The 26,192-nt window shown below is 51.3% G+C and overlaps 1 protein-coding gene across 6 annotated transcripts in view; it reads left to right on the top strand.

Annotated features, from left to right (window-relative positions):
- The window catches only part of TAF4 (TATA-box binding protein associated factor 4), a 65,028-nt gene extending 39,263 nt beyond the window's left edge, over window positions 1-25,765 (top strand). For 3 of the 6 annotated variants that reach the window (XM_086332765.1, XM_086332767.1, XM_086332771.1), the window contains 12 exons: window positions 786-905; window positions 1,657-1,779; window positions 3,494-3,583; window positions 4,120-4,362; window positions 6,774-6,921; window positions 7,270-7,384; window positions 8,426-8,595; window positions 8,894-9,024; window positions 9,849-9,974; window positions 10,781-10,837; window positions 11,273-11,392; window positions 24,283-25,765. In XM_086332765.1, the coding sequence (XP_086188891.1) occupies window positions 786-905; window positions 1,657-1,779; window positions 3,494-3,583; window positions 4,120-4,362; window positions 6,774-6,921; window positions 7,270-7,384; window positions 8,426-8,595; window positions 8,894-9,024; window positions 9,849-9,974; window positions 10,781-10,837; window positions 11,273-11,392; window positions 24,283-24,450 (1,611 nt within the window). In that variant the 3' untranslated portion in view covers window positions 24,451-25,765. Of the gene's footprint in view, window positions 1-785; window positions 906-1,656; window positions 1,780-3,493; window positions 3,584-4,119; window positions 4,363-6,773; window positions 6,922-7,269; window positions 7,385-8,425; window positions 8,596-8,893; window positions 9,025-9,848; window positions 9,975-10,780; window positions 10,838-11,272; window positions 11,393-15,802; window positions 16,908-23,080; window positions 23,261-24,282 lie in introns of those variants that run through there. The other 3 variants (XM_086332768.1, XM_086332770.1, XM_086332769.1) reach the window with 3 other exon arrangements.
- Window positions 25,766-26,192: the final 427 nt, after the last annotated feature.

The raw sequence follows: 26,192 nt of genomic DNA, 5'->3' as shown, positions 1-26,192 counted from the left end.
CTGAGAGCAGCCGCATGCGAGTCATGCTCAGGGTTATACTGCCCCCTGCCTTCCAAAGTCATAAGAAAGTTTGAGAAATTGGAGAAGTCTAGACTTTTACATTGGAAGAGTGCTAATTTACGATAGAGAAGCAGTGGACATTTGCACGATTGCTCACATGGGATTAGAACTCGCGAGAGTTTGACGAGCCCAGTTGTTGTTTGGTGTCTAGTTGTTCGTTTGTTTAAATGTATTTGTTGAACAAAGTCACCCCTCCCTCTCAGCACCGACTACATGGGGCCCCTGCCTGGTCAAAAACCATTTCCAGAGCGTTTCTGGATGTGACTCGCTTTGGGAGAGCAGAGAAGGGTGTTTTGGCAGCGGAGGGGAGCCCGGGACCCCAGTGAGTCCCAGTGCTGCCCTGGGACATACTGGCTCTCTTATCACCAGCCTCCCTGCACGAGCCAGGGGATGAGCTTTTCAGTTTCTCTGTTTTCCTATTTTTTCCTTTTAACTTCTGAAATGTGATCTGGGTTGTTGTGAAAAGCTACTTGTCCTGGCCTCACTGGGACACTCTGGATTGGCTCCTGACGGCCAGGTTCCTTCTGGCCGCGGCTTTGCTTCTGTCAGTTTTTGCTGCAGGTGTGAAGGCCTGCTTCCTTGGTGCTCAGGATGGCAGCTCTCGGGGTCACGGTCAGCCATGGGGCTGAAACGGTCCCTCAAGGTCGCGGGTCCTGTGGGGCCTGCCCCGTTGCAGGGAGTCTCACGAAGGCCATCTGTTTACCTCATGCTTTGGATTCTCGTAGCCTCAACTTGTTTTGGGTGGCACTGCTCAGACAACCTCACTTGGGACAGCGACAGCTGTTCAGACGGCGACACCTCAGCGGACGGTCCCAGGGGCCACCACCACCTCGACAGCTGCCACGGTGAGAGCCACCTCTCGGGAGCCACGGGGCTGTGTGTTGAGGTCATGCTGCCCCAGCGTGCACGTGGGGAGCCCTTGGAGTCTCCATGGCCCCGTACGTGACGGGGTCTGAGGGCAGTGGCCTCTGCAGGGCCGCAGGAAGGGCCCAGCATCCTGCATCAGGCTTTCGGGCTGTGGGAATGTCTGTGTGATGAAGCCCAGACCAGCTGCATCCAGGGATGACGGGGCCTGCACAGCAGTTGTAGCCTGCCACAGCAGTGGCGGCGTCCTCCTCAAGTTTATTTCCAGCGATTTTCCTACATGCGGATGAATGTTTAAACCAGTGGGATTGTGCTCTGTTTGTGATTTAAAACTTTTTCATGCTTCTTTGCTGAGTGTTTTTCAGCATCTTTTTTAGTAGCTGTGTCATGATTCTGTTCCTTTTATTGTGCACTTAGGTATCGGTTTTTCTTTACCTTAAGAAACATCACGGTGAATGTCTTGTAGATTGTCTTTTTGCATTTATCAGTTACATTTCTCAAAGAGTTGCTCGGCTGAGTGAGCTGTGAATTTGATCTGTGCCTTGGGAGCACATGTTTTGGCTTATACTCCCATCATCAGGCGATGAGAGTAACTGCATTTTCCCGAAAGACATTTTAGAGAAGAAATACACATTTCTTGTATGATACACAGCATCTTAGTTAGACCAAAGGCTATGATAACAGTCTGCTTTGTAAGAGTTTTTCACTTATACCTTCTTAATTTCTATCCAGGAAACTATGGAAAACGTGAAGAAATGTAAAAATTTTTTATCTACGTTAATAAAACTGGCTTCGTCTGGTAAACAGTCTACAGAGACGGCTGCTAACGTGAAAGAACTGGTACAGAATCTGCTGGTAAGAGTCCACACGCCGGCCCCTGCCTTAGAGCGCAGTACTTGGCTATGCCAGCCCGCACGCCGGCCCCTGCCTTAGAGCACAGTACTTGGCTACCGGGGGTGGCGGCTGCAGTCTACCGGGGTGGGGGCGGCGGCTGCAGTCTGGGCCCCTCTCCCCTTGCCCTGACGCTCTCACCCCTGGCTTCTCGGAGCCTCGCAGCTGGACAGCTCTCCCAGCATCTCCTTTTCCACATCAGTCGCTTGGCATGCTGGCCACACAGGACTGATATGAATTCACCAAAGAGATGGTGGGTGTTTTAAGGGCTTTCCCTCTCATTCCTCCACGTCTTCCACGGAGGATTTTGAGTGACACGGAAGTGGAAGGGAGAGTGACGAGCCCTTGCGGGCCAGCTGAAGGCTTCATAGGCCCTGAGTTCTTACCTACCTGGCTTTCCGTCTACTGTGCCGTGTTGCTGCCACAGACCCTCTCCAGTCTCTAGGTATCAAGCCCCGATTCCTGGACATAACCTGGGAACCTGGGGATCCTCGCAGCCCCCAGGCTTCTGGAAGCTGAGTCCAGTGTCACCTGCAGGGCTTGGTCGGTCGTCAGGTTCACTTCTGGCTGTTGCCTCTGTGTCGCTGTTAGCCTGGGGTCCCCTGCTTCCCGCTCTTTCCTTGCTCTCAGTTTCTTTGTCCAGGAAGCCTGGTGGTTTAGCACACGGGCTGATGGCCATTTCTTTCCTGCTGCTGCTGGGTTTGTCAGCGCTGACCCTCCGCTTGCAGCCTCTCTTCCATGCCACGGGCTGTAGCTGGAGGGGAGCTGCCCCTGTGCTGGACACGTGGGTTTGGGGCTGGAAAGGAGTGAAGTTGCGCTCTCACAGCAGAAATGATCACTTCAGACGCGCCTTAAATATTTTCAGGAAACTAAGAGATTGAAAAACAGTCTCACCTGAGAGGAACAAGAACTCCCAGGTTTTTGTTTCAGTTACAGTTTACCTTTTAATGAACATTTGTAGTAAAATACACGCTGTTCTTTCTTCCCACGGCCCCTTGTCTGCAGCCCCTCCTGGGACTGGAAGCACAGGCTCATCTCACCATCTCTCTCACTTCCCAGAAGAGCCCAGCGCTATCCCCCTGTGCTGTGCCCTTCTCAGGGTTCTGGGACCCCCGTCCTGCCCTCTTTGCAGCCCTGACTGCTCCCTCCTTGACTTGGGGCCAGCAGCCCCGGGCTTGGAGGCCGGTGGGAGGTGACCCCACGTGAGAGGGTGCAGGTAGGCACCTTGTCTCATAGGACTCCTGGGTGTGGGCAGAGCCAGCTGGGTCAGTGCTCACGCCTCCAGGGCACCTGTGCTGCCCCGTCCCTGCCCACCTCTGGTCCTCCCGGGCTCATGCCCGCTTGCTGTGGCCCCTCTCATCTGGGCATGTGCTTCTCTCTGTGGCACCCCAGCTGCTCTGGGGTCTCAGTGTAGCTGTGGTTTCTCCAGGGAAGGGTGTCCCTGGCCTGCCTTACCTTCTGACTTGGTCTCAAGGGTACTTTTAGGCTTGTCTTTCTCCTGGCAGAATGCCTGATGTGCGGTGGTAGTAAGAAAGTTGAGGAGAGGTACAGTGAGCCCACAGCCTGGAGGGAGGAATAACTGTTTGTAAAACTCGAGACCTGGAGAAATACTGAATAAAGATACATGTGTGCAGACTTGTATTCACAGAGGAATTTTAATGTGAATTTTGTCTTTAAGGATGGAAAAATCGAAGCAGAAGATTTCACTAGTAGGTTATACCGAGAACTTAACTCTTCACCTCAACCTTACCTTGTGCCTTTCCTGAAGGTAATCCGAAGCCCTCTGCGAGCGCCCAGTGTTGGCTGGGGCGGGGCGGGCTCCTCTGGGGAGGGTGGACTTGCCGGTTGTCACCGGTGCATTTGCAGCTTTCAAGCCCCTGAGACAGACTGTTAAGTGTTCTCTTTGGAGGCTTTGCTGTAAGTTTCGAGACCCCCACTGCTGGGACCACAGTGTCGTGTTGCACCTGAGGATCCAGAAGGGCCCTGTCCCCTTAGAGGGTGGCCCGTGTGCCCAAGGCTGAAGGGGCCGTACTGCTGGGAGGCAGGTGTCACTCAGACGCCTCTGCTGCCCTAATGCGCTTTAACCGCCTGTCAGAAATGCCACTTCTGGTTGGTGTTTAAATGTTTCCAGCCAGTTCTCACTGAGGGTGACCCTGCCCAGCGGCAGTGACAGTGTGGGGTGCTGACACTTGGGTCCCTTGAAGCCCCACACCGACGCTGGGGCGTATTCTCAGGGTCATGTGTTTTTGGGTCAGAAGAAGGGGTAGTGCTGCCAGCCGACCCCATGTCTGTCTTTCCGCCCAGAGGAGCTTGCCCGCTTTGAGACAGCTGACCCCCGACTCCGCGGCCTTCATCCAGCAGAGCCAGCAGCAGCCACCGGCCTCACAGGCCACCACTGCACTTACCGCCGTGGTGCTCAGTGGCTCGGTCCAGCGCACGGCCGGGAAGACGGCGGCCACCGTGACCAGCGCCCTCCAGCCCCCTGTCATCAGCCTCACGCAGCCCACGCAGGTGGGCGTCGGCAAGCAGGGGCAGCCCACACCGCTGGTATGAAGGCCGAGCCTTGCCCTGCTCCCCACCTGCCCACCTGCCTGTGGCCCAGAGAAACTGGCAGGGGGAGTTTGGGGTGTTAAGTCCTGAGTAGTGAACTGTCAGGTTGAGATGAGGGCCCTGCAGGTTCGTAGTTTATTTCTCAGTAAAGCAAAGTAAGCCTGTCGGCTTCTACCCTCAGGCACGTCCATTACCTGTACGACGGTTCAGAGTGTCCCTGGGTTAAGTGGACACAGCGTGTGTGTGGTGCATCTCAGCCGGGCGTTGTCTTCAATCAGGAGCCACGGCCCAAACACATGGAACCAACGCAAGTGCTGAGCGTTGGGCACGTCAGTTTTCATGGCTTAGGACCCAGCTCTGCAGCCGTGGTTCGGGGCCTTGAGCTTCCCAGGTGTGCAGCTGCTGATGGTGGATTGGCACTGATCTGGGTGGTGTGGTGTGGTTCCGATCCAGGTTCTGGTTGTGCAGCTGTGGAGAAGGCATCTCTGCTGGAAAGAGTGAGGTTTGAACCTGCTCCAGCAGGCAGGTGGAGTTCGCCAAGCATAGAAAGGCAGTTGCTGTTTTTTTTTTCCCCTCTAATTTCAAAGGGGTTTTGTTCCTAAGTTGCGTGTGTGTGCTCAGTCGTGTCCAACTCGTGACCCCATGGACTGTAGCCCTCCAGGCTGCTCTGTCGATGGGGATTTCTGGGCAAGAATACTGGAGTGGGTTGCCATTTACTTCTCTAGGGGATCTTCCTGACCTAGGGATTGAACCTGTGTCTCCTGGGCTGAAGACAGATTCTTTACCGCTGAGTCACCTGGGAAGGTCCTTTGTTCCTGCTGCTGTTTATCAGTTGCTCAGTGGTATCCAACTCTTTGCCACTCCATGCACTGCTGCATGCCAGGCTTCTCTGTCCTTCAGCATCTCCCAGAGCTTGCTCAAATTCATGTCCATCGAGTCAGTGATGCCATTCAACCATCTCGTCCTCTGTTGTCCCCTTCTTCTGCCTTCAACCTTTCCCAGCATCAGGGTCTTTTCCACTGAGTCGTCTCTTCACATCAGGTAGCCATAGTATTGGAGCTTCAGCTTCAGCATCAGTCCTTCCAATGAATATTCAGGAGTGATTTCCTTTAGGATCGACTGATTTGATCTCCTTGCAGTCCAGGGAACTCTCAAGAGTCTTCTCCAATACCACAGTTCAAAAGCATCAATTCTTCGGCGCTCAGCCTTCTTTATGGTCCAACTCTCACATCCGTACACGACTCCTGGAAAAACTAGCTTTGACTATATGGACCTTTGTCGGCAAAGTGTGATGTCTTTGTTTTTTAATACATTGTCTAGGTTTGTCATAGATTTTTTTCCCGAGGAACAAGCGTCTTTTCATTTCATGGCTGTCATCATTGTCTGCGGTGATTTTGGAGCCCAAGAAAAGAAAATGTGGCACTTTCCCCCCATCTATTGGCCACGAAGTGATGGGACCATATGCCATGATCTTAGATTTTTTGAATGTTCCTATAGACAGTTAAGAAATTTAATCAAACAATGCAGGTCTTTGTGTTACTTTCGTAGGTTGTAGAGTATGTATTTTATGATAACGCCCAAGTGATACTCAGGTGGTCATCAGAGTCATGAGGGGAGTGCTGGTCTCTCACCTGCTCAAGTTGAAATCTGTGTTTATTTCTGCCTTCATTGGTGGTGACGAAGATGGGCTCCACAGAGATGGAGAAGTGTCTGCTGGCCACGGCTGGGGCCAGTGTGCCTTGAGCCAGTGTGCCAGTGTGAGGGCAGGGCTCCCTGCGCCCCTCCCCAAGGGTAGGGCTCTGCCTTGGTCCTGCTTCATTGCAGCAGAAGGACGAGACACAGAGTCAGGCCCTGCGATCATCGCCTGCTGTCCCTGAAGCCTGTGGGGACAGGAAACCCTGAGGCTTTTCCCTGAGCTTGTGCCAGAACATGGCCTGAACCTCCGGGGGCCATCGTGCATCTGTTCTTCCGGACGGCATGAATTTCCACAGGATTTATTGCAGAGAGAACGTGGTCTAGGGCACCCCCCCAGCCCCCTCCTCGAGTGCCTGTAGCACAGGGCAGGCCCCCAGGTGACTGTTGTAAAACTCAGAAACTGGGTTTTGAGCATCTGGCCTGAGGCTGTGGTGGGTGTGAGGTGGCCCTGGCACCCATGCTGGCATCTGGGGAGAAGCCGCTTGTTCCTGCTGGTTCAGGAGCTCTCTGGACCCTGTCCCTGGGTGCTGACCTCAGGGCCCCATGTGCGGCTCTGCTCCAGGAGCTCGAGGTCGTGTGGAGGCACTAGACCTGGGGCACCATCCAGCCTGCCCGGTCCTTTGGGGTGGCTTGGACCCTGCCCTGGGGACGGGTGCCAGCAGCCCCTTTCGGGGTGGGGGTGTGTGCTCATGCGCCCCACGGGCTCTCCCCAGGTGATCCAGCCGCCGCCCAAGCCTGGGGCGCTGATCCGGCCGCCGCAGGTGACACTGACGCAGACGCCCATGGTTGCGCTCCGGCAGCCCCACAACCGCATCGTGCTCACCACGCCCCAGCAGATCCAGCTGAACCAGCTGCAGCCAGGTGAGTGCCTGACCCTGTCCACGTGGTCCTCGTCACTGTGGGACTCATAGCTCAAGCTTGGCTGCTTCACTGTGCCCTTCAGTCCCCACCCTGGCAGCATGGTTTTTAGAGGACTGGATTCCTTACCAGCAGTCATTCTTACACCTCAGAAAGTTTGATGAAATGCAGGAAAATAAGCACTTGAGAGAGGCTGCCTGCACTTTTACTCTAGTTTAGAGTTAGTAACGTGGTGTTTCTTACTGTTTAGGAATCTTCCTCGTGGCGGGTTGTGGGTAACGGCCTCCCTCGGCCCACCCAGCCCTGGCACGAGTCTGTGCAGGGGGTACACCCTTGTCTCTTGCTCTGCAGTCCCTGTGGTGAAACCTGCTGTGTTACCTGGAACCAAAGCTCTTTCTACTGTCTCCGCACAAGCTGCTGCTGCACAGAAAAATAAACTCAAGGAGCCTGGGGGAGGCTCGTTTCGGTAAGGAGTGTGTACAAGAGGCGCCAGAGGGAAGGCCACGTGGGTGCCGGCCTGTGCCTAGGAGCGAGCGCTCCTTGGCACCTTTTGACGCTGCATCCCCTCCACGCTCAGCTCTGATCTCCATGTGTGTGTTTTCCCACTAAGCAACTCAGGGAGGTTTGCTGCAGACACAGGGTGGGAAGGCAAGCCAGCTGACTCTGTGCAAGCTGGCAGGAGGTTTGTTTCTGAGATATGATGGCTCAGCCTTCTGAGTGCATCATGGTCCTCATAGAGGACGCGTCCCATGTCCTTCCATCAGTTTCAGAGCCTTTAGAGGTTCTGTGCTCTGGTCTCTTGACGGGCAGCTGGTCTGAGTGTTGCCCTAGGAATGGCTGCGGTATCTCCTCTGGTTTCAGTCCAGAGGTAGTGAAGTGTGCACATGTTGGGGGCCCGTTGGTCCTTCCCTTCACAGATGCTCCGGCCCCAAAACGGTTTAGGGAGCAGGCCTGGTGTTGGCAGCACTGGGAGCCTTCGGGGCCCACATCAGAGCTGGGCTCCAGGCAGGGCGAGGAGGTGGGGGCCGGGCAGGGTGGGAAGGATGCTCATGAGGGTGAGGGAGGTTGTGGAGGTGGGAGACACGTCCACCGGCGGGTCAGAGAGGAAAGAAACGAGGGCTCCCAGAGGCCACGATTCCTTCTGCAGGTGAGGGAGCCAGATATGCAGAGCAAGTCAACCAGATGGGCCTGGTGGGGTTGAGTCCTGGCTGAACACTCAGGTGACAGCTCTGGGAAAGCCATGACTGGGGCTGCCTGCCTACCCTGGGGGCCTGGGACCAGTGACACACAATGGCAGCAGCATGCCCAGTGCCCAGGTCTTGTTGTCTAGAACCAATTCTTCCACAGTGACCAGATGCTTTGCGAGGCTGCAGGTTCCAGGTGAGGGTCAGGAGGATGCAGGATAAGTTAGTGCCTTTCCAGTGGTTAGAAAGCCCTGCTTGAGGGTCAGAGTTCGCAGAGTTTTACCCCTCATTGAGTTAGAGTCGCCGCCTCTTGTTTCCTGAAGGGATGATGATGACATCAATGATGTAGCGTCCATGGCTGGAGTGAACCTGTCAGAAGAAAGCGCGAGGATATTGGCCACAAACTCTGAGTTGGTGGGCACCCTGACAAGGTCCTGCAAAGACGAGACCTTCCTACTCCCAGCACCTCTGCAGAGAAGGATATTAGAAATAGGTACAGCCCTGGGATGTTGGGCCCTCCATGTGGGCTTGGCGTGGACCACAGCTGCATGCTCAGTGTGGAACTGTCCTGGGCTGGGGGACACACCTTGTTCCTGGTCACCTGTTTTGCCAGGACTGTGCTTTCCATGGGGTTGACAGTGGTGGTCTCAGGGAAGCAGGTGTAGACCCCCTCCCCTGCGGGCCTGCCTGGGGTGCCCTCGGGTCGCACAAAGCCATAACCAGTGAATAAGAGGAAGACAGTGAAGGGAAGAACAGAGCTCCAGTGATGGTAAAGTGCTGCCTGTCCCCAGGGAAGAAACACGGCATCACGGAGTTGCACCCAGACGTGGTGAGTTATGTGTCACATGCCACGCAGCAGAGGCTGCAGAACTTGGTGGAGAAGATATCGGAGACGGCCCAGCAGAAGAACTTCTCTTACAAGGTAACTGCCATTTCCCTGGGGGACACTCCCTGTCGTCCCTCCCTGGGGGAAGGTGCAGAGGTAGGCAGCCACGTGTCTAGCCTGTTTGGAGTTTTCCCAGAACTGGATTTGGGGAAGAGGCTATTGCTTTCAGCCCCATGGCGCCCTTGGGTGCCGTCCGCCTGGCTGGGGAGCAGGATCCCGAGGGGACCTGGCCTCTGGGTTAAGAGCTGATCTGCTGGTCCAGGCAGGGGCCTCTTCAGCTCTGCAGTGGGTGGAGTCTTCCTACCCATTCTCCCCACTCCCCTGGAGTCCTTGCACCTGAGGCCCCAGCTGTCCCTGCAGACCCGAGGGGGTCCTGCCCTCCTGTGACTTGGAGCAGCACTCCGTTTTGTTCTGTGGAGGGCCTCTTTCAGGGCACCGTGGAGCAGCCAGGTGCTTGCCCAGCCCTACCAGGCACTGCCTTCAGAGCAGCATTTGGAATAAAAGCATGTAGCCGTTTGCTTAAAAAAAAAGTTTTTTTATGTTGCTATAAAACTTTTAGCTGTCACTTAAAAAAAATCAAATGATGTTCAGTCCTGGATTTTGGCACCAAAAAAAAAAAAAAATCAAGTGATGCTAAAGTGTATAAAATGGAAACTTCCCCGTGAGCCCCAAGGAGACTCACCTGCGACGGCATGTGAGCGTCCAGAGCACTTATCAGATGTGGAGCTGGGAGGTGGAGGGGGGACGTTGGAGTCTGCGCACTAGCCTGGGGATTGGGCTGAGGGAGGCCGGAAGCGGTACGCCGACTGTCTGGCTGGGCTCCCAAGTTTATCACAAACAGTGTTTTCACTTTTTTGTAGGATGATGACAGATACGAACAGGCAAGTGATGTCCGGGCTCAGCTCAAATTTTTTGAACAGCTTGATCAAATTGAAAAACAGAGAAAAGACGAACAGGAAAGAGAGATCTTAATGCGGGCAGCAAAGGCAAGTGCTTGTGGGTCACTCAGCTTTCCCATCTCCATCTGAGTGCTCACACACAGGCTCTGGGTGTCTGGGAGCCGGAGTGCTCACATACACACTCAGGGTGTCCGGGAGCCGGAGCGCTCACGTACATGCTCGGGGTGTCCGGGAGCCGGAGTGCTCACACACACGTTCGGGGTGTCCAGTAGCCTGAGCGCTCACACACACACTCTGGGTGTCTGGGAGTCGGAGTGCTCACACACACGTTCGGGGTGTCCAGTAGCCCAAGCGCTCACACACACGCTCGGGGTGTCTGGGAGCCAGAGTGCTCACACACACATTCGGGGTGTCCAGGAGCTGCAGCGCTCACACACACGTTTGGGGTGTCCAGGAGCCCGAGCACTCATACACATACTTGGGGTGTCCAGGAGCCCGAGCAGTATTTGGGGGTGACCTCATGACACGGTGCATGGGGCGGGGAGCATTCGAACAGCAGCGGTTACTCACTGTGGGCAGGTCCCTAGCTGAGCGGAGCCCTGTGGGCTGCCTGCACGCACATCCTTGTGTCATATCACATCAGATTCTGCAGTTGGCAGACCTGCCACAGGCCACACCATGGTTCTTCTGTCCAAGTGGTATTGATTTTCTCAAAAATGTTTGTTTTTTGTGATGATAAATTTTCATCTTTTGGCTAGAAGCATTTAAAAAATTTGATGTTTTCTGTTGTAAGACTTAGATTTTGTTATGTCACAAATAAGGTAACGTGTTTGTCGGATGAGAAATGTTTAGGTCATAACTTATTTTTCTTTTTTACCTGTTTGAAAAAATAGTCTCGATCCAGACAAGAAGATCCAGAACAGTTAAGGTTGAAACAGAAGGCAAAGGAGGTAAGCTTTTCTAGTCCAAGAACCTGCACGGCACACTGGAAAGTGTGTGTGTTCAGCCTGAGCGCTGATGGGTGAGAGAGGCTGAGGAAGTGATGGTGTGCCTGCAGTGGCCTCCACGTAGCGGCCAACACCTCTCCAGGTGTTTGCCTGTGCAAACCGTTTGTGTCCTGCTTTTACATTTCATGGTAATTTCTCATTTGGGGCATCTGATCTCCGTACTCTCAAAATTTGCTCATGTTTTCTGAGCTTTAAAAAAATGTTTTTATTATTGCTTTACTACTTTTATGATTGTAAACTATACTTCCTGTTTAAAAAAAAAGTCAAACTAAAAGTTTAGAAAAATTTGGAAAACCCTTTGGTGTCTGTGTATTACTTTTGTAGTAAGAAAAAAAAGATGCATGAAATGACAGTCTCTGTTTGCTTTTCAAAACAAAGATGCAGCAACAAGAACTGGCACAGATGAGGCAGCGAGATGCCAACCTCACAGCACTAGCCGCCATCGGGCCCCGGAAAAAGAGGAAAGTGGACTCCCCGGGACCGGGATCGGGACCAGAGGTACCGCTCGGATGCAGGGACAGGGGCTGGAGGGCCTCGGGCGTCAGCCTCCCGCTCACCCTCCAGGGAGTCGGGCTTTCGCACCATTTACATGTTGTCTCACCGCCCTCAGAATACGTTTTACATTCGATGCTTTATATCAAATCAACCTATTTGTGGATGTCACTTGAGCCATCCCTTTGCAGGAGGAGGTTTGATCTCTGTAGCTTATACAGTGAGGTTTAGGCTGACTTTGGAGGCCATGCGGGGCATTCAGTCAGCAGAGTGACCTTCCTTGAGGTGACTGTCCTCATTGAGTGTGGACATGAGGTGAGCCCAGATCCCAGCACAAGGAAAGCTGTGGCCTGGTTCTACTTGTCCACATTTTGTTAGTTCCCTGTTGTGCTTGCTCTTGTATCTTTATATATAATTACAAATCCTCCTTTAAAGTATCGTGATTTTTTTTCTTTAAACTGCCAGTTGTGAATCTCAGGGAGAAAGAGAACATTGTCTTTTATATTTCCTTGCTGATTTGCCATTTCTGATGTTTTGTGCCCCTCCCTGAGCTCCGGGTCTCCATCGGCAGGATTGCTCTTGGGCTCGAAGGACAGCATTTAGGGTTGCTGGTAGTGCAGTCTACGTGGTGATGGGGTCTTTTCAGCTTTTGTTTACTCGAAAGTGGTTGAATTTCCTCCTCAAAATTTTGAATGAAATTTTCCCTGAGTAGTCACAGTTTTTTTCTTTCAGCTCTGTTTTTTCTAAAGTTAATTTCTGTCACCTTCTTGAATAGGCCAAGCAAATCCAGATACGTATAACTAAATTTAATAGAATGACAGACGAACAGGGAAAGCGATTCTAAGAATTTTAGCTACTTTACATTTCCCTATCTCCTGAGGCCTAGTTTAGTGCTGGTCTCTCTCTCTTTTCTGAGGGAGCTCCTATTCTCATTTAGTCGTGTTGTCTTGCTCCAGCTCGCAAAGAAGATGGGAGGTGTTCCAGTGTGCTCTGCAGAATTACAGAGCTCCTGTTCTTTCTTAGAGCTGAACACAGCCATGAACGTGTGACCGTCTGCACCCTGAAGGAAGTTGTTGCGTAGTATTCAGGGCTCCACTGTGATGTTGATCCTTGTTTCCTGTTAGTCATGAGTTTCAAGATGACTGTCTTGCTTCTTAGGAGTTTGTCGTCTTTGTTTGTTTAGACTTGGTTCTCTTGACCTCTGCTGGGGCTTCTCTGAGCTTCTTCGGTTGGTAGGTCACGGTTTCTCCTCAAATTTGCAGCACTTTTGCCTTTACTTCCTCAAACCTTTCTCTGTTTCAGTCTTTTCCTGTGGGGTTTCCCAGGTATACCTCTGTTAGTTCTCTTGATATTGCCCTGTGGGTCTCTTGAGTCTGTACCTGTTTTTCTGTAATCACTTTGTTTGTTCGAGACTGGATAATCTCTACTGATCTATCTTCAGATTCTCTATCATCTTGCTTGTCCAGTGAAGTTTTCCTTTGTTGACATATTTGCAGCTCTGGGATTTCTGCCTAGGTCTTTTTTTTTTTTTTTTTTTTTAATCATTGCTAATTCTTTGCTGAGATTTCCCTGTCTGCTCCTTATTGAAGCCAGATTTTCCCATCATTCTTGGAACCTCTTTGTAAAAGCTGCTCTGATGGTTTGTCAAATCCAACATCTGGGTCATCTTGACTCAATCTCTGTTGACTGCTCTTCCCTGCAAGTGTGGTAACAGCTTCCTGTCTCTCTGCATGTCTAGTCATTGTCACTTATATGCTGGACGTTGTGAACGATATATCATCATCCTCTGAAGAGTGTCAATGCTTGTTTAAGTTCAGCAACCGGCTGCTCATCTTGAACATGTGTGTTTGTGTCTTGCTTTGGCGTTCAGTAGGGTCTGTGGGAATCCCACCCAGCGGGGCTCAGTCGGCACATTTGCCTTCCCTGTGAGGTCAGGGTGGGTCTTGCATGGGGTATGATCCTTACTCCTAGGAAAGGCCTTGGGCTTTTGGCTGGACATCGGGAATGAGGACGTAGGGTGGGCTGTACTCGGGCAAGGACGGTCACTCGCGTGTGTTTTGGTTACGTCACGTGGCTGTTTCATGGTAGTCTTAGTTCCATAAGTAACTTGATGGTTAATACTGACTAGTCTGTGGGGATATCTGTTTAGTCATTTGACTTTCCAAATCTTATTCTCTGTTGGATTCTTTTGGGATGTTTCCTGGGGGCTGAGTTCCCCAGATTTGTGCACATTGACGACAGTTTTGATAGCTATAAAATCCTTGGCTCACATGTTCTTTGCTTGAGACTCTTCCTTGAGTAAGTAGTTACATTAGATATTTTCTCCTGGTGTAAAAGGTTTGCTGTCTGTCTGATGACTGTCTGATTTTATTTCTCTTGTGTTTCATATGTTCTTTCTGCCCGAAGTTGCCCACAGAATTCTTTTCCCTTAAAGCCAAGCATTTTACCTGGAATCGGCTGTTTTTAGGTTGTTGTTCTTGGGGAGAGGTTGTGTTCGTTCAACATGCAGTTTGAATGTTTTTGTATTCAGGAACATTTTCTTGAATGTTTTTTTTGTTTTTGTTTTCGTCTTCAGATATTCCTGTTATTCACATGTTGTATCTTTCGTATCTACCGTCAGTATTTGCCTGTTCTCTTATATCCTTTTCATCTCTCTTTTAAAAAGTTTGGTGCTTTTTATCATCCTCACTGTCTTCTTTCTTCCTTACTTGTTTTATTTGCTCCTGTGCTCTTTTTTAGTGTAGTCTTCATTTCTCAACTGAAATTCTCTTTTGTTTCTAGTTTTTCCTTGACTTTGTCAGCTCATTTTCCAAGTTTTGCTAATCCTGATTTATGTTGTTCTTCACGCATTTTATCATTTTCTCAGTGTCTCTGTTTGGAAATAGACATGATAGTTTTGATCTCTTCTTGATTGTGTCTCTGGTGTTTTCCATTATCTCTCTGGGTGGTGTTCTGCTCCTTATTCTCATTTTTCCTTAGGGCAGCTTGTCTGGGGTTCAGCCTTTTCGTGGTTCACTTTTGTGTGAACCGTGTGGTCTTAAACCTTCAGGAGGAGGCAGTTTGAAGATGTGCTGGCTTCACTGAGCTCCTCTTCCATAGTTTCCACATGGTGACCCGTGTGCTGTCTGTGATTCTTGGCTCTGCCCCTCTCGACTCTTAGCTGGACCTTTTTGTCTCCTCTGTCCTGTCCTGCTCAGCTTCAGAGGAGTACGCTCCTCTCGTGTGGGCCCCTGGCTGGTCACAGGCAGAGCTCCTGGTGGCAAGGCCACAGTCAGAGTACCAGCCCGGTCTAGTGGCCGCTCTCAGGTGAACCTGCCCTTCTTCTTGGTGAAGACCCCGAGGGTTTGAGACCTCAAAGGTGCCCGGCAGCTTTCCGCGCATAGTTTTGAGGTAGTCTCCAGGCTTGTGGCTGCTTGCAGCTCGTCTCCACTGGTTTTGTTCTATGTGTTGCCTGCTGGCGTTTGGTTTTGCTTCCTAGCTGCTCTGGGTTTTCTTTGGCCTTTGGGAAGATTAAGAACCTCTGATGCCGCTGGCACTGTCTTTCCAGAAAATATTGATTAACGTTTTTCAACATGTTTTCTTTTAATTTATAATAGTTTCAAATCTTTAGAAAAGTTGAAAGAGCAGTGTGAGAATCTCCATATCCAGATCCTCGGTTCTGAACACTTAGCACCTCTATTTCAGCACCTCTTCTCTACACACGCAGTGTGCCTATGCACTTGTGTGTTATACATGATGTGTACAAAATCTGTTCCCGACGGATATCCATCACCCCTAAAATGCTGATGATGCTGGACATGCTCTTAGGTTACCGCTGCACCCGCCTCCCCCCCGCAATCAGGACATCACACCCCGATGGCCCAGGCTCCCAGACCTGCTTGCACTTCACCACCTGTCCAGGGCGTGTGCAGTGTCCAGCTGGCACGTGCTGTGAGCCTGTGCCTGATGCCTGCATTCCTGACAGTGTTAGAGAGGACAGGCTTCTTGTTCTGTTGGGCGATCCTCAATGTCATTAGGCCGACAGTATGGACTTCTTGCTGCTAGTGACCTTAGCCTTGATTACCTGACTGAGCGCTTGGTTAAGAAAGCAGCCTTCCCCACTGTGTAGTTGTCTAGTCCCTTGGTGTTTATTAGTGTTGTGTGAGGAGGGGTCCAGGGTCATGCACTGCTCTGTCCCTGTCACCCCTCCCCTGGCCTCAGCACCCACGCATGGCTCCCACTGCGTCAGGACCTCCAGGGTAGGGGCCAGGCTGTGGCGCTGTGTCCATCATGCCCCCACATTTACTGGTTGCCTTCTGCTGTGAAGAAGAGCCTCCCTCCCACCCTCCTCCATCCATCCATCCACTCATCACCGTGTGTGGACACATGGATCCTGCTGTGTTCAGGGGGTGTAATCAATGCTCTCGTTGTTTCTAGATTGATCAGTGGAAGCTTCTTCGAGCTGGTTCTATATCCTTTTGAAACGTTTCCCTCAACCTGTAAGCATGAGAGGTGTCCGGGTGCCTCCCCTGCCCTCCCCCACGTGGCACCTGGGAGCTTCCCTGCAGTGGAGGGTAATATTTGGAGACCAGTGTCTGAGCACTGTGCGTGCTGGTCGCCACGGGGTCCCTGCCCCAGGCCCCGGAGGCCCCAGCACTCAGTCTGGAACGTGTGTTTGTGCACAGTTGTGTGCATGTGTGCGCCTCTCTGTATCTAGAATGACCCTACACATTCCAGTGGGTCCTGAAATTCTAGTCTAGGACCTCAGGGCTTCTTCCAGTCTCCTCCCCTTCCTTCCTTAGGAGTCCCTTCACAGGCAGTGAGACATCAAGTTCCCATTCGTCTCAGAATATTTGGTTCTTTTTTGTTTTTGCTCAGTGTAACCAATCCCACAACCACTCTGGCCGCTGGGGTCCCTGTGCTGGGAGGTGAGGGCCTAGGGGAAGGGCATGTTGATCAAGTTCTGTCTTAGGCATTGAAATATCTACAAAGTAGAGCCTAGCGGGGAGGGTGTGGGTGTGCGGAGGAGAGTGGAGTTGGGGGGGATAGAGCACCTCAAGGAGACAGTGGAGACACGTCACTGAAAGCCCAGGGGGCGTGGTTTCATGTATTGTGGGTGTGCCTGATTTTGGACTTTTGGAAAAGTGAGTTTTGTGTGTGATAACGAACACAAAATCTGGAACTTAAAAAAGTCTTTCAGGTGCTTTTCTTCATCAGAGATAAGGCTTAATTTTTTTTTTTTTAGTTTAGGACTATATCCTTAAGGGTATGTCTTAAGAACTTTTATTATGAGCCAATTTTAGACTTGCAGAAAAGTTACATAAAGAGTAGAGTTTCTGTGTAGCCCTTACTCAACTTCCTGATGTGAAGTAGTGCTGTGATAACTGTGAACTCAAGACATTACTGGATTTTGTCTTTCAGAATTAATTTAAAATAAGTAAACTTCATACTTTAGAGCAGTTTTCGGTTCACAGTCAAATTGCACGTACAGTACAGTTTCCCCTGAGCCTCTGCCCTCCACCCGCAGGCACAGCCTCCCCCATCATCCACACCCCCGCCAGATGGTGCATTTGTTGCAGCTGACCAACCTGCATTGGCATCCATCACCGCTCAGAGCCCACAGTTCATATCAGGGCTCACTCTTGTGTTGTACATTCTGTGCTTTTGGACAAATGTATATAATAATGCATCCACCTGCATAGCGTCACACACAGGGCATTTTCACTGCCCTAAAAATCCTTTGCGCTCTGGCTGTTCATCCCTCCCTCCCCCCACTCCCTGGAAACCCATGATCTTTTTACTGACTCCATAGTTCTGTCTTTGCCCGTGTCATAGAGTTGAAACCAGACAGAATGTTACCTTTTCTTACTGGCATCTTTCACATAGCGGAATGTATTTAAGGTTCCTCCTGTCTTTTCATGGCTTGATAACACACTTCATTTTGGTGCTATTTCATTGCCTAGGTGCACCACATTTTACTTAAACATCACCTACCAAAGGACATCTTGGTTGCTTCTGAGTTTTGGCAGTTATGAATACAGCTGCTGTAAACATCTGTGTACAGGTTTCCATGTGGATGTGAGTTTTGAACGTATTCAGGTGAATACCAGGGACACAGTTTTGTGTGGTGAGAGTGTGTTTACTTTTGCTGTAAGCCGCCCTCCTGTCTTCCCAAGTGACTGTACCGCTCCACGTCCCCACCAGCGCTGGACGAGCGTCCCTGCCGCCGCACATCGCACCAGCACTCGCCTTGGCAGTCTTCTGGGTTTGGGCCTTTCTCATAGTTACGTGGTAGCGTCTCTTTGCTTTAATTTGTGTTTCCCTAATGACATACGATGTGGAGCATCTCTTCATGTGCTTGTTTGATATCTACATATCTTCTTGGTGAGGTGCCTTTTAAGATCCTTGATCCACTTTTAAAATGGGGTTGTTTGTTTTCTTGTTATTGAGGTTTTAGAGTTCTTTGTATAGTTTGGATTTTTTAAGTCCGACATGGCTTTTGCACATTTCCCCTGTATTTGATCGTTCCTGCTCTCCACTGATGCTGCAGGGCCCTGTCCTGGCGTTCGGTCTCTGTAGCCCTCCGTGCTTCCTTGTCTTTCCTGACCTGACACTTTGAAGAGTGTTTATCGGTTATTTGGTAGACGGTCTCTCGTTCTGGGTGCGTTGTCAGTTTCCTCTCGGTGAAATCCGGGTGGTATAACGTGGCTGGAGTGTCGCCCCAGCTGTGCTGTGTCCTCAACGCGTCATCTCAGGAGGTGGTGACACCCGGGAGTCCCACTGCGGGTGGTGCTTCAGGTGGGCTTGCAGGTGTCCCTGCTGGAAAATCCATTTCCTCTCTTAATGAGAGTCTTGTGGGGAATTCTGGGGCTGTGCTCCCCTGACCACTGTTCCTCCCAGCTGGTGTCACTGCTCCCTGCTCGGGGCCTCGGGCTCTCCTTGGGCCTTTGTTGGGGGAATCTGCTAACTCTGCCTCTTCCATTCCTTACCTGCCTCTGTCACGGCGGGGGTTGCAGTGGGGTCTCCTGTCCTGGCCCTGCTCAGTTACCACAAGCCCCTTGCGCTTGGCTTCTCTCTCCTCTCACTTAACCCACTGCCTCTGGGAGGTTCCTCACCTTCCCGCACCACAGACTTGCTAGGCTCACCTCATGTCTTCCTGCTCTAACTATGGGGTCGGCCGTGTCTCCCTGGAGCCGTGGAGGACCAGTGCTGGGACACGTGTCGGACCATGTGTTGCCAGGCTGTTGAGTTTTGCAGACCTGCTGGGCAGCAGGGATACTCAGTGTTTGTGAATGCGCTGTGGGTGCTCATTCTCAGGACAGGGTATCGGCTCTCATAGGGTTTACAGAACCTCATGGATGATACCGACTGTCTCGGCTTGTCTCCATCCACCTGGTGTGTTTTGCTGGATGTGGAGCTCCACAGTACCCTTGTCAGTGTCTCTGTCTTCATCTCCTCGCATCTCCTGCAGGTTTTGCTTTTCTGGGGGTTGCCGTGGTATTTGATATGTACATATCCGTAAGTGTTGTATCTTCACAGGCAGTTGCGATTTTTAGCATCACAAAGTATCAGTCTGTGCCCCGTGGGCTTGGTGTCTCCCTTGTCCTCAGTCAGGCCTGTTTCCCCTGCTCTCCTGTTCCATTGGTCTGGAGCCTCTGTTCCTCCTGGGCCCATGGCCCCTCCTGTAGCTGCCCCTCTGTGTAGTGTGCAGCAGGGGCCTGTCTTCTGAGTCCCGCTGGCGAGTGGTTTTCCATCACAGGCGAGTTAAGCCCATCATTTGTGTTGATAACAGCTGACATGTGGGTTCAGACTCTGTGGGTTCAGATTCTTATGATTATGATTATTTTATTTTTTTTACAGTTGCTGTGTGTTTTGGTGTGATGTGTAGTCTTTGCTCCTTAATTAAGATGATTGTGTTAGGAAGGTGTGTGACTCTGCTCTAGTGGTCACTTTTGTATGTGAGTGTTTGGGTGTCTTTACCCCAGGTTTTCACGTGTTTCCTGTTGGGCTTCTTAGCTCACGTCCGCATTCTCCTTGGCCCCAGGCGGCCACACAGTCTCCCTAGTGGCTCCTGTGACCCCTTCCGTCTCACGCTTTGTCACGTCATTTCTACTTCGTCATGGCATACGGTGTCATCTCCTGGCCACTTCCTCGGTTTTGTTGTCGCACCAGCTGTGCGTTTATATTATAAATGCTTATTTCTCCCTTCTGCACATTCTCTGCCCTCTCTCGTTGGGATGACCCTGACCTGTGTCTGAGCTATCACGATGCTCAGGTGCAGAGTCCCCCGCCATATTGTGAGTTGAAACGGTTTTTCTGTGGCCTGGATGTGGAGGGCAGTCAGGCTGGATATAATAATGTTGGTTCATGCTTGCTTTCAGTGATGTTTTTAATGCTTTTCATTGCTTACTGTATATGGGCTTCCCTAGTGGCTCAGTTCGGAGAAGGCGATGGCACCCCTCTCCAGTACTCTTGCCTGGAAAATCCCACGGACGGAGGAGCCTGGTAGGCTGCAGTCCATGGGGTGGCGAAGAGTCAGACATGACTGAGTGACTTCACTTTCACTTTTCACTTTCATGCATTGGAGAAGGAAATGGCAACCCACTCCAGTGTTCTTGCCTGGAGAATCCCAGGGACGGGGGAGCCTGGTGGGCTGCTGTCTATGGGGTCATGCAGAGTTGGACACGACTGAAGCAACTTAGTAGCAGTGGCTAAGTTAGTAAAGAATCTGCCCACAATGTAGGAGACCTGGGATCAATTCATGGGTCGGGAAAATCCCCTGGAGAAGGAAATGGTAACCCACTCTAGTACTCTTGCCTGGAGAATTCCATGGATGGAAGAGCTGGACAGGCTGTAGTCCATGGGGTTGGATACTGTGCGACCAGCTTTCACTTTGGCTTACTGTATGGGTTTGGGAAGGAGGAGGAAATGGCACCCCACTCCAGTAGTCTTGCCTGGAAAATCCCATGGACCGAGGAGCCTGGTAGGCTACAGTCCATGGGGTCCCGAAGAGTCGGACACGACTGAGCGATTTCACTTTCACTTTTCACTTTCATGCATTGGAGAAGGAAATGGCAACCCACTCCAGTGTTCTTGCCTGGAGAATCCCAGGGACTGGGGAGCCTGGTGGGCTGCAGTCTGTGGGGTCGCACAGAGTTGGACATGACTGAAGCGACTTAGCAGCAGCAGCATGGGTTTGGGAAAGCCTGATTCCAGGTTAATTTATCTTGGAAAAGTGACAGTTTTATGAGGCTTCGTCAAAGTGGATTTTATGGGTTAATTTTCCCAGGTGCCCACTTGCCTTGTCCATGTAGGTTTGGTTTTTTGGTTTCTATTTCTTGAAAGTTTTCTCAGATTATAGTTTAGTATATTACTCCTGCCCTCACGTGTGCCTCCCTCTCTGGGGGCTCTGACGGCTCAGCGCATGTGCTCCTTCGGTGTCTTCCTTTACCCTGTGTTTTCTTGGCCCTTTAATTTTTTTTTTCTTTGTCTCCTTTCTATTCGGTTGTTTTGCTCTTCTTCTGAATTCTTATGAATTTTTATTCGAGTTTTTTCTCCCCTGAGCACCTTCCAGTTTATATTTGTGTATGAGATAATTTTGTCTTTTTTTCTCCTTTCTTTCTTGAGTCAGTCAACTCTTGTTTCTTTCTGGCTTTTAATTTATCTTGCCCTTATATTTTGAGTTTTTGATTCAAGGTGATTTTCGTACGCTCAAATGTGTAAGTACATTTTTTTGTTGAAAGTGTTGTCTTGTAGTGGCTTATTTTTCTAGATTGCATTTGGCCCTGATATGTGTGGGATTTCATTTTCTGACTTTTTGTGGTGGTTCGTGGTGGACTTGCTGATCTTCCTCTTGTTAATTTTGTGGTATTGGTGTTGACAAGCTTTGTGGTCTGATGGCGCCCTCTCCTGACTGTTGGCAGAACCCAGTGACTTAGCTGGTGTCTGTCCTGATGAGGAGGGCTGAGGTCCTCTGGTGGCGCCCGCAGGACCCTGTATCCCCCCCACTCTCTTCTTGGTGTGCACTTAGGCACTGCCCCCCCCCCGCCCCCCCCCCCCCTCCGCCTGCTCTGGTGGGAGGAGGACTCTCTCGCTGCTGTGTCTGCTGCTTGGAGTCATGGGGGCACAGCCCCCCTCCTCGGTCTTTGTGGGGCCCGGGCTGCGTCTTCATGTTGTGCGGATTGCGGATGCCATGTTCCCTCCCTGTTCTGGACAGCCCTGGGGGAGATGATGGAAGATACCAGGGTGACCTTGGCTCTCCTCAGCCAAGTGCCAGGGGTCCCTGGCGCCCTCCAGCTGCCTGTGCTCAGGCGTGGACAAGCTTGGGAATTGCACTGGTGTGAAGAGGTCCAGAGCGAGCCAGGGGTGTCTATGCTCTTGGTACTTTGACCTATGTTACTCACCACCTAGCACACCGGGGTATCACTCAGACACCCTCTCACGGGTGTGGACCTCTTGTTACTATTGTAGGGGCTCTGGGGGGAGTGGCAGTAAGGCCCCCCACGTGAGTTCCCCCAGACAGTCCCCGAGAGGCTGGTGCTCTCTGCCACCTTGGGGAGGGCCCATGGCAGGTTGCTGCAGCTGCAGCCAGGTGCCATGGTCGGTTGTGCATGGCTCTGGGGGCCTGAGTGAAGTGACCGGTGAGCCAGGCAGGTTGGGGCTAAGGTGATTGTTTCCACTTGGTTTCCACATTGAGTGCTTGTTGCCTGTCAAGTTGCCTGTGGCATTTTTGACAGTGTTAAGGTTGCCTTCAAAGGAGACAGTAGGGGATACCCTTTCATTGATCTCACGACAGTCTTGGAATGGGACAGGTTGAGTTCACACAGTGCTTTCAGGCGGGGAGCTGGGGTCCAAGGTTGCTGTGTTTTAACCCCAACGCCTGCAAATGCAAAACAGAGCAAACCCATCATCCTCTGTGCTTGAGCCTCTTGGTGAACGTGGACGCTGGCATCTGCCATGCAGTTTTCTGTCATCTGAGGTCACTGCCGATTACCCAGGGCTGCTTCCTGCAGGCTGGGCACTGGGTTCCTGTGACCACCTTCTGTGGCCAGGACTCCCCAGAGCCAGTCGGTCACAGGCTGGCACTCACCCTATGACATCGGACGACATTTAGTGTCAGGTAGGAGGCCTCTGAGCGCAGCCTTCTTGTTAAAGTCCACGAAAGAGTGACATGTGGCCACCTCGTGACCACTGGAGCCTGAGACATGATGAGTGTGGCCAGCATGGCCACAGCCCTGGAGTCCCGCTGAGGGCTGTGCTAATGCCTGCTTGTCTTGTTTGGAGCCACTTTTGACTTCTAAAAAAGATTTCATTAAAATATCATTTACCTTGATTTCTGAGTTTCAGCATCCTTTACATTCTGTGCCTGAAGTGAGCCCTCCTCACCCTTCTAGCTGGTTTTGGTTGGTGAACTATTTTGAAAGTAAGAGCATCAGACATGGTCCAGAATTGTAGCAAGTGTCACAGAAGACGCCTGGCCCACGGTTTAGGTAGCGCTTTGTTCTCCGCGAGCCTCGGGGTCAGGTGGGGCCCCGCCCGCCCCTCCCAGCTGTCTCTGCAGACACTGGCCTCTGCAGGCTCCCCATGTTGAGGGTGCAGACCCCCAGGGCCCCGGGCGCAGGCCAGCTCCCGTTTTCCTGGTTCCTCTCGGTTGTGTGTTTTCATCACCGCCTTTTCAGGAGTGCTGTTTGTTTTGTACCCAAAATGCTCCTACAGGGCTGTTACGGAGACTCAGGGAAAACTGGCAAGAAAACCTAAAGTAGTTGTTTCAAACACGGACAAGTAGTCACCAGAGGACTTGTCTGGAGGAGGGACTGGTGATTAAGGTTCTGAAGGCGGGGGTGTAAGGAACTCGTAAATTAACAGAAGACGCATGGGATGCCTCGCCTGCCACCTGCTGGCCGCTTGCTGCACTGCGGCCTCCTCCAGCATCACAGGACTCATGGCTCCCACTTTCTTAAACTTTGAGAAAACACTGTAAAAGTTCCATTGTAAGTTTTGCACTTGAAATACAAATGAGCAACTTTAACCATCAGAATACAGACACTTCCTGTTCATTCTGAATGGAAAACGAAGACCCGTCCAGTTGGAAGTTGTGTGGTTTGTGTCCACGAGTGTCGGATAGAGACGGTGACAGACGTGCTGAAATCATGGATGCTGCAGCTGGGGGGGCGGCGACGTGGCGGGAAGGCACCCAGAACCCCAGCTCTGCAAGCAGGCAGGCACCAGAGCTCACACCTTCGGCGGGATCCCCCCGCAGGCTGACCAAACTGGGTGCTGAGCAGTGCAGGCCGCTGTCAGCCCAAGGGAGGGAGGAGCGCCCTCCAGGCCGCAGATGACACGGTGACCGAAGAGTCCTGCAGCCCAGCTCGCCGACTGCCAGCCCGCCCAGCCCACGAGCCTGGACCTTGCGGCTTTGGGAACGTGCCTTTGTTGGCGAAGTGGGAGGTGACATGGCCACCGCAGGTGCAGTGCCAGCCCACCTGAGTCCTGGACACCAGCAATGCCAGCCACAAGCCCTGGAGCCATTCTGCGTCCCTTTGGGGCAGGAGCCACCACGCTTTCCTTCTGTGCCCGGGGCCAGAGTCTGAGCTCTGTGGGGAGTCGCAGGGTTAGCATCTTCCAGTGTGTGCCTGAGCGCACCAGGCCTGGAGGTGGGCGCGGGGTCGTGCCTCCTGCTCTCACCCCTTCTGTTAGGGACTGGCTGAGCACCGCGGCTCCAGCAGTTGGCCTAAGCCTGTCCAGGCCTGGCTTCCTCCATAGCCGGGTTCCGTGGGACACCTGTAGGGAACCTTGCGCTGCCCCCAGGCCTGTGGTCCTGGGGTAGCACGTGGCTTTGCCCCTTCCTTCCAGCGCCGAGGGCCCTGCCCACCTCTGCGCTCCACTAACTCGGCTGTCTTCTCCTTTCTCGTCACCAGGGCTCGGGCCCAGGCTCGGCGGTCCCAGGCAGTTCCGGCGTCGGAACCCCCAGACAGTTCACGCGGCAAAGGATCACGCGGGTCAACCTCAGGGACCTCATATTTTGTTTAGAAAATGAACGTGAGACAAGCCATTCACTGTTGCTGTACAAAGCATTCCTTAAGTAGCACGGACGCGGCCTCTTAGCAGAGACGCCTGGGGACTTTTTATATATTTGCAGATTACGCCTTTTTGTAACGAGCAAATGGGATATTGTTTAAAAAACAGCCACCTCTTTACAATGGAACAGTTTTATATTCCTGTTTCTAAGTCAACTCTTCAGTATGGAGGAAAACATGTTTCTGTAACAGAGAACACAGAGGCCTGCGGGTACTCTTACAGGACAATTAAATCCTAACTCATCTTTGATTGAGTGGCCTTCTTGCCAAACAAGCCATATATAAAAACTGATGGAATCGTTTAGCAAATAACTAGCTACCCTCTTGTCACCTCATAGCGGTTTCTCCATCGTTTGTGCATTTGGTTTAGTTCAACCCAGCTTACTGCGTAGGTGTGTGTCTACAGCCAGTGACCTCATTTCACTTATTTTATTTTTGTATTAGTCAGTTGGCAAAGCAAACTGATTTTTTAGACTATTTATCTCCCTCCCTCCCCCGCCCCTCCGTTCAGGATCCTCGAGGAGCAGGCAGCCCACCATCCGCCTGCGCCTCGGGGCTCGTCCCGCTTCGTGGGGCCCCGGTGACGCGGCTCCTTCTGAATGTGTGGTCAGCATCTGTACAAATGCATTTTATTTGCTATTGTTTGTAAAGCTGTAAAGTTAAAAGAAATGAAAACCTTTTCAGCATAAATCTATTTTACTTGCACTGTGTTTTTTAGCTAAAAGTGAAAACTTAGATGAAATAAAATCAAAGTTGAGAAGAATCATCAAAAGACTGTTTCTCAGTGTGAATCAAGTGTTGAAAAATGGTTGGTGTATTTTGTCAGTAATTGTACATAATTTTTGGCACATAACATGAAGATGGCTATGTAACTATAATTATTTTGCTAAGAGACTGTATGCAAGCTGTGGGCCCACTTTACAGACGTCCAGAGCAAAAGCCCCTTCTTTGTACCTATTTTTTTATTACAAATATACTAATTGGTTCTTTATATTTTCAGAGGTTATTGTATTAAATTGTCTATTGATAGTACTTTTATGACTGTAAATACTTTGGCTTTCTCTGTGTGAATTCTCATGTTAGACTTTATTCGCGCGTGTGAACTGAATGCTGATCAGTATTTTTTATGGACACCTGAAAACTGTTACACCTTTTATTTTGTCTTTTAGGAAATCCCTGTCTTTCCATTTTTTCATGTAAATTTTGCACAGTTACTTGTTCATATGTAAATATTTTACTTTCAAAAATGAAGTTTTTAATTGCTATTGTTTTATATAGGATTGAAAGAAAATTAACTCCTTTATTAAAAACAAATTTATCTGTATCTGTTTTGCCTGTTTTTCCCAGTTTTCCAGTTGTAGATTCTGCTGCCAGAGATTTTAGCTCTGGCTCTGCTGAGGTGTGTCATTATGAGCCACTTGTTAGGAGTCAGTGTCTATAACCCAGCGAGTCCGGTAGAAATAGCCTCACCTCCGAGGACAGGACCTGCCTCCAGAGTCAGACCCGGTGTCGCGTGTGAGGGCCCAGGAGCCGAGCTCAGGCCTTGCTCCCTGCCGGGCCACTCTTCCTCGGAAACGGATGGACTCGTGCAGCGTGGATGCTGGGCTGCTGTCCGTGCAGAGGCCTGGGGCGCCCCTGGGAGAGGGAAGGTAAGGCGGGGGTAGGGACACGTGGGCGTCCTGGCCCCAGCCCTGACGCGGACCGACCTTTGTGGTGGGGGGGCGGGCGTCGCTGGAGGCCCCGCCCTGTCG

This window comes from Bos grunniens, chromosome 13 (assembly GCF_055505025.1).
Source record: "Bos grunniens cultivar Pamir isolate PY7600 chromosome 13, Bosgru_T2T1.0, whole genome shotgun sequence".
In the NCBI taxonomy this organism is placed as follows: domain Eukaryota; kingdom Metazoa; phylum Chordata; class Mammalia; order Artiodactyla; family Bovidae; genus Bos; species Bos grunniens.
This window is presented reverse-complemented; position numbering and strand designations above follow the sequence as displayed.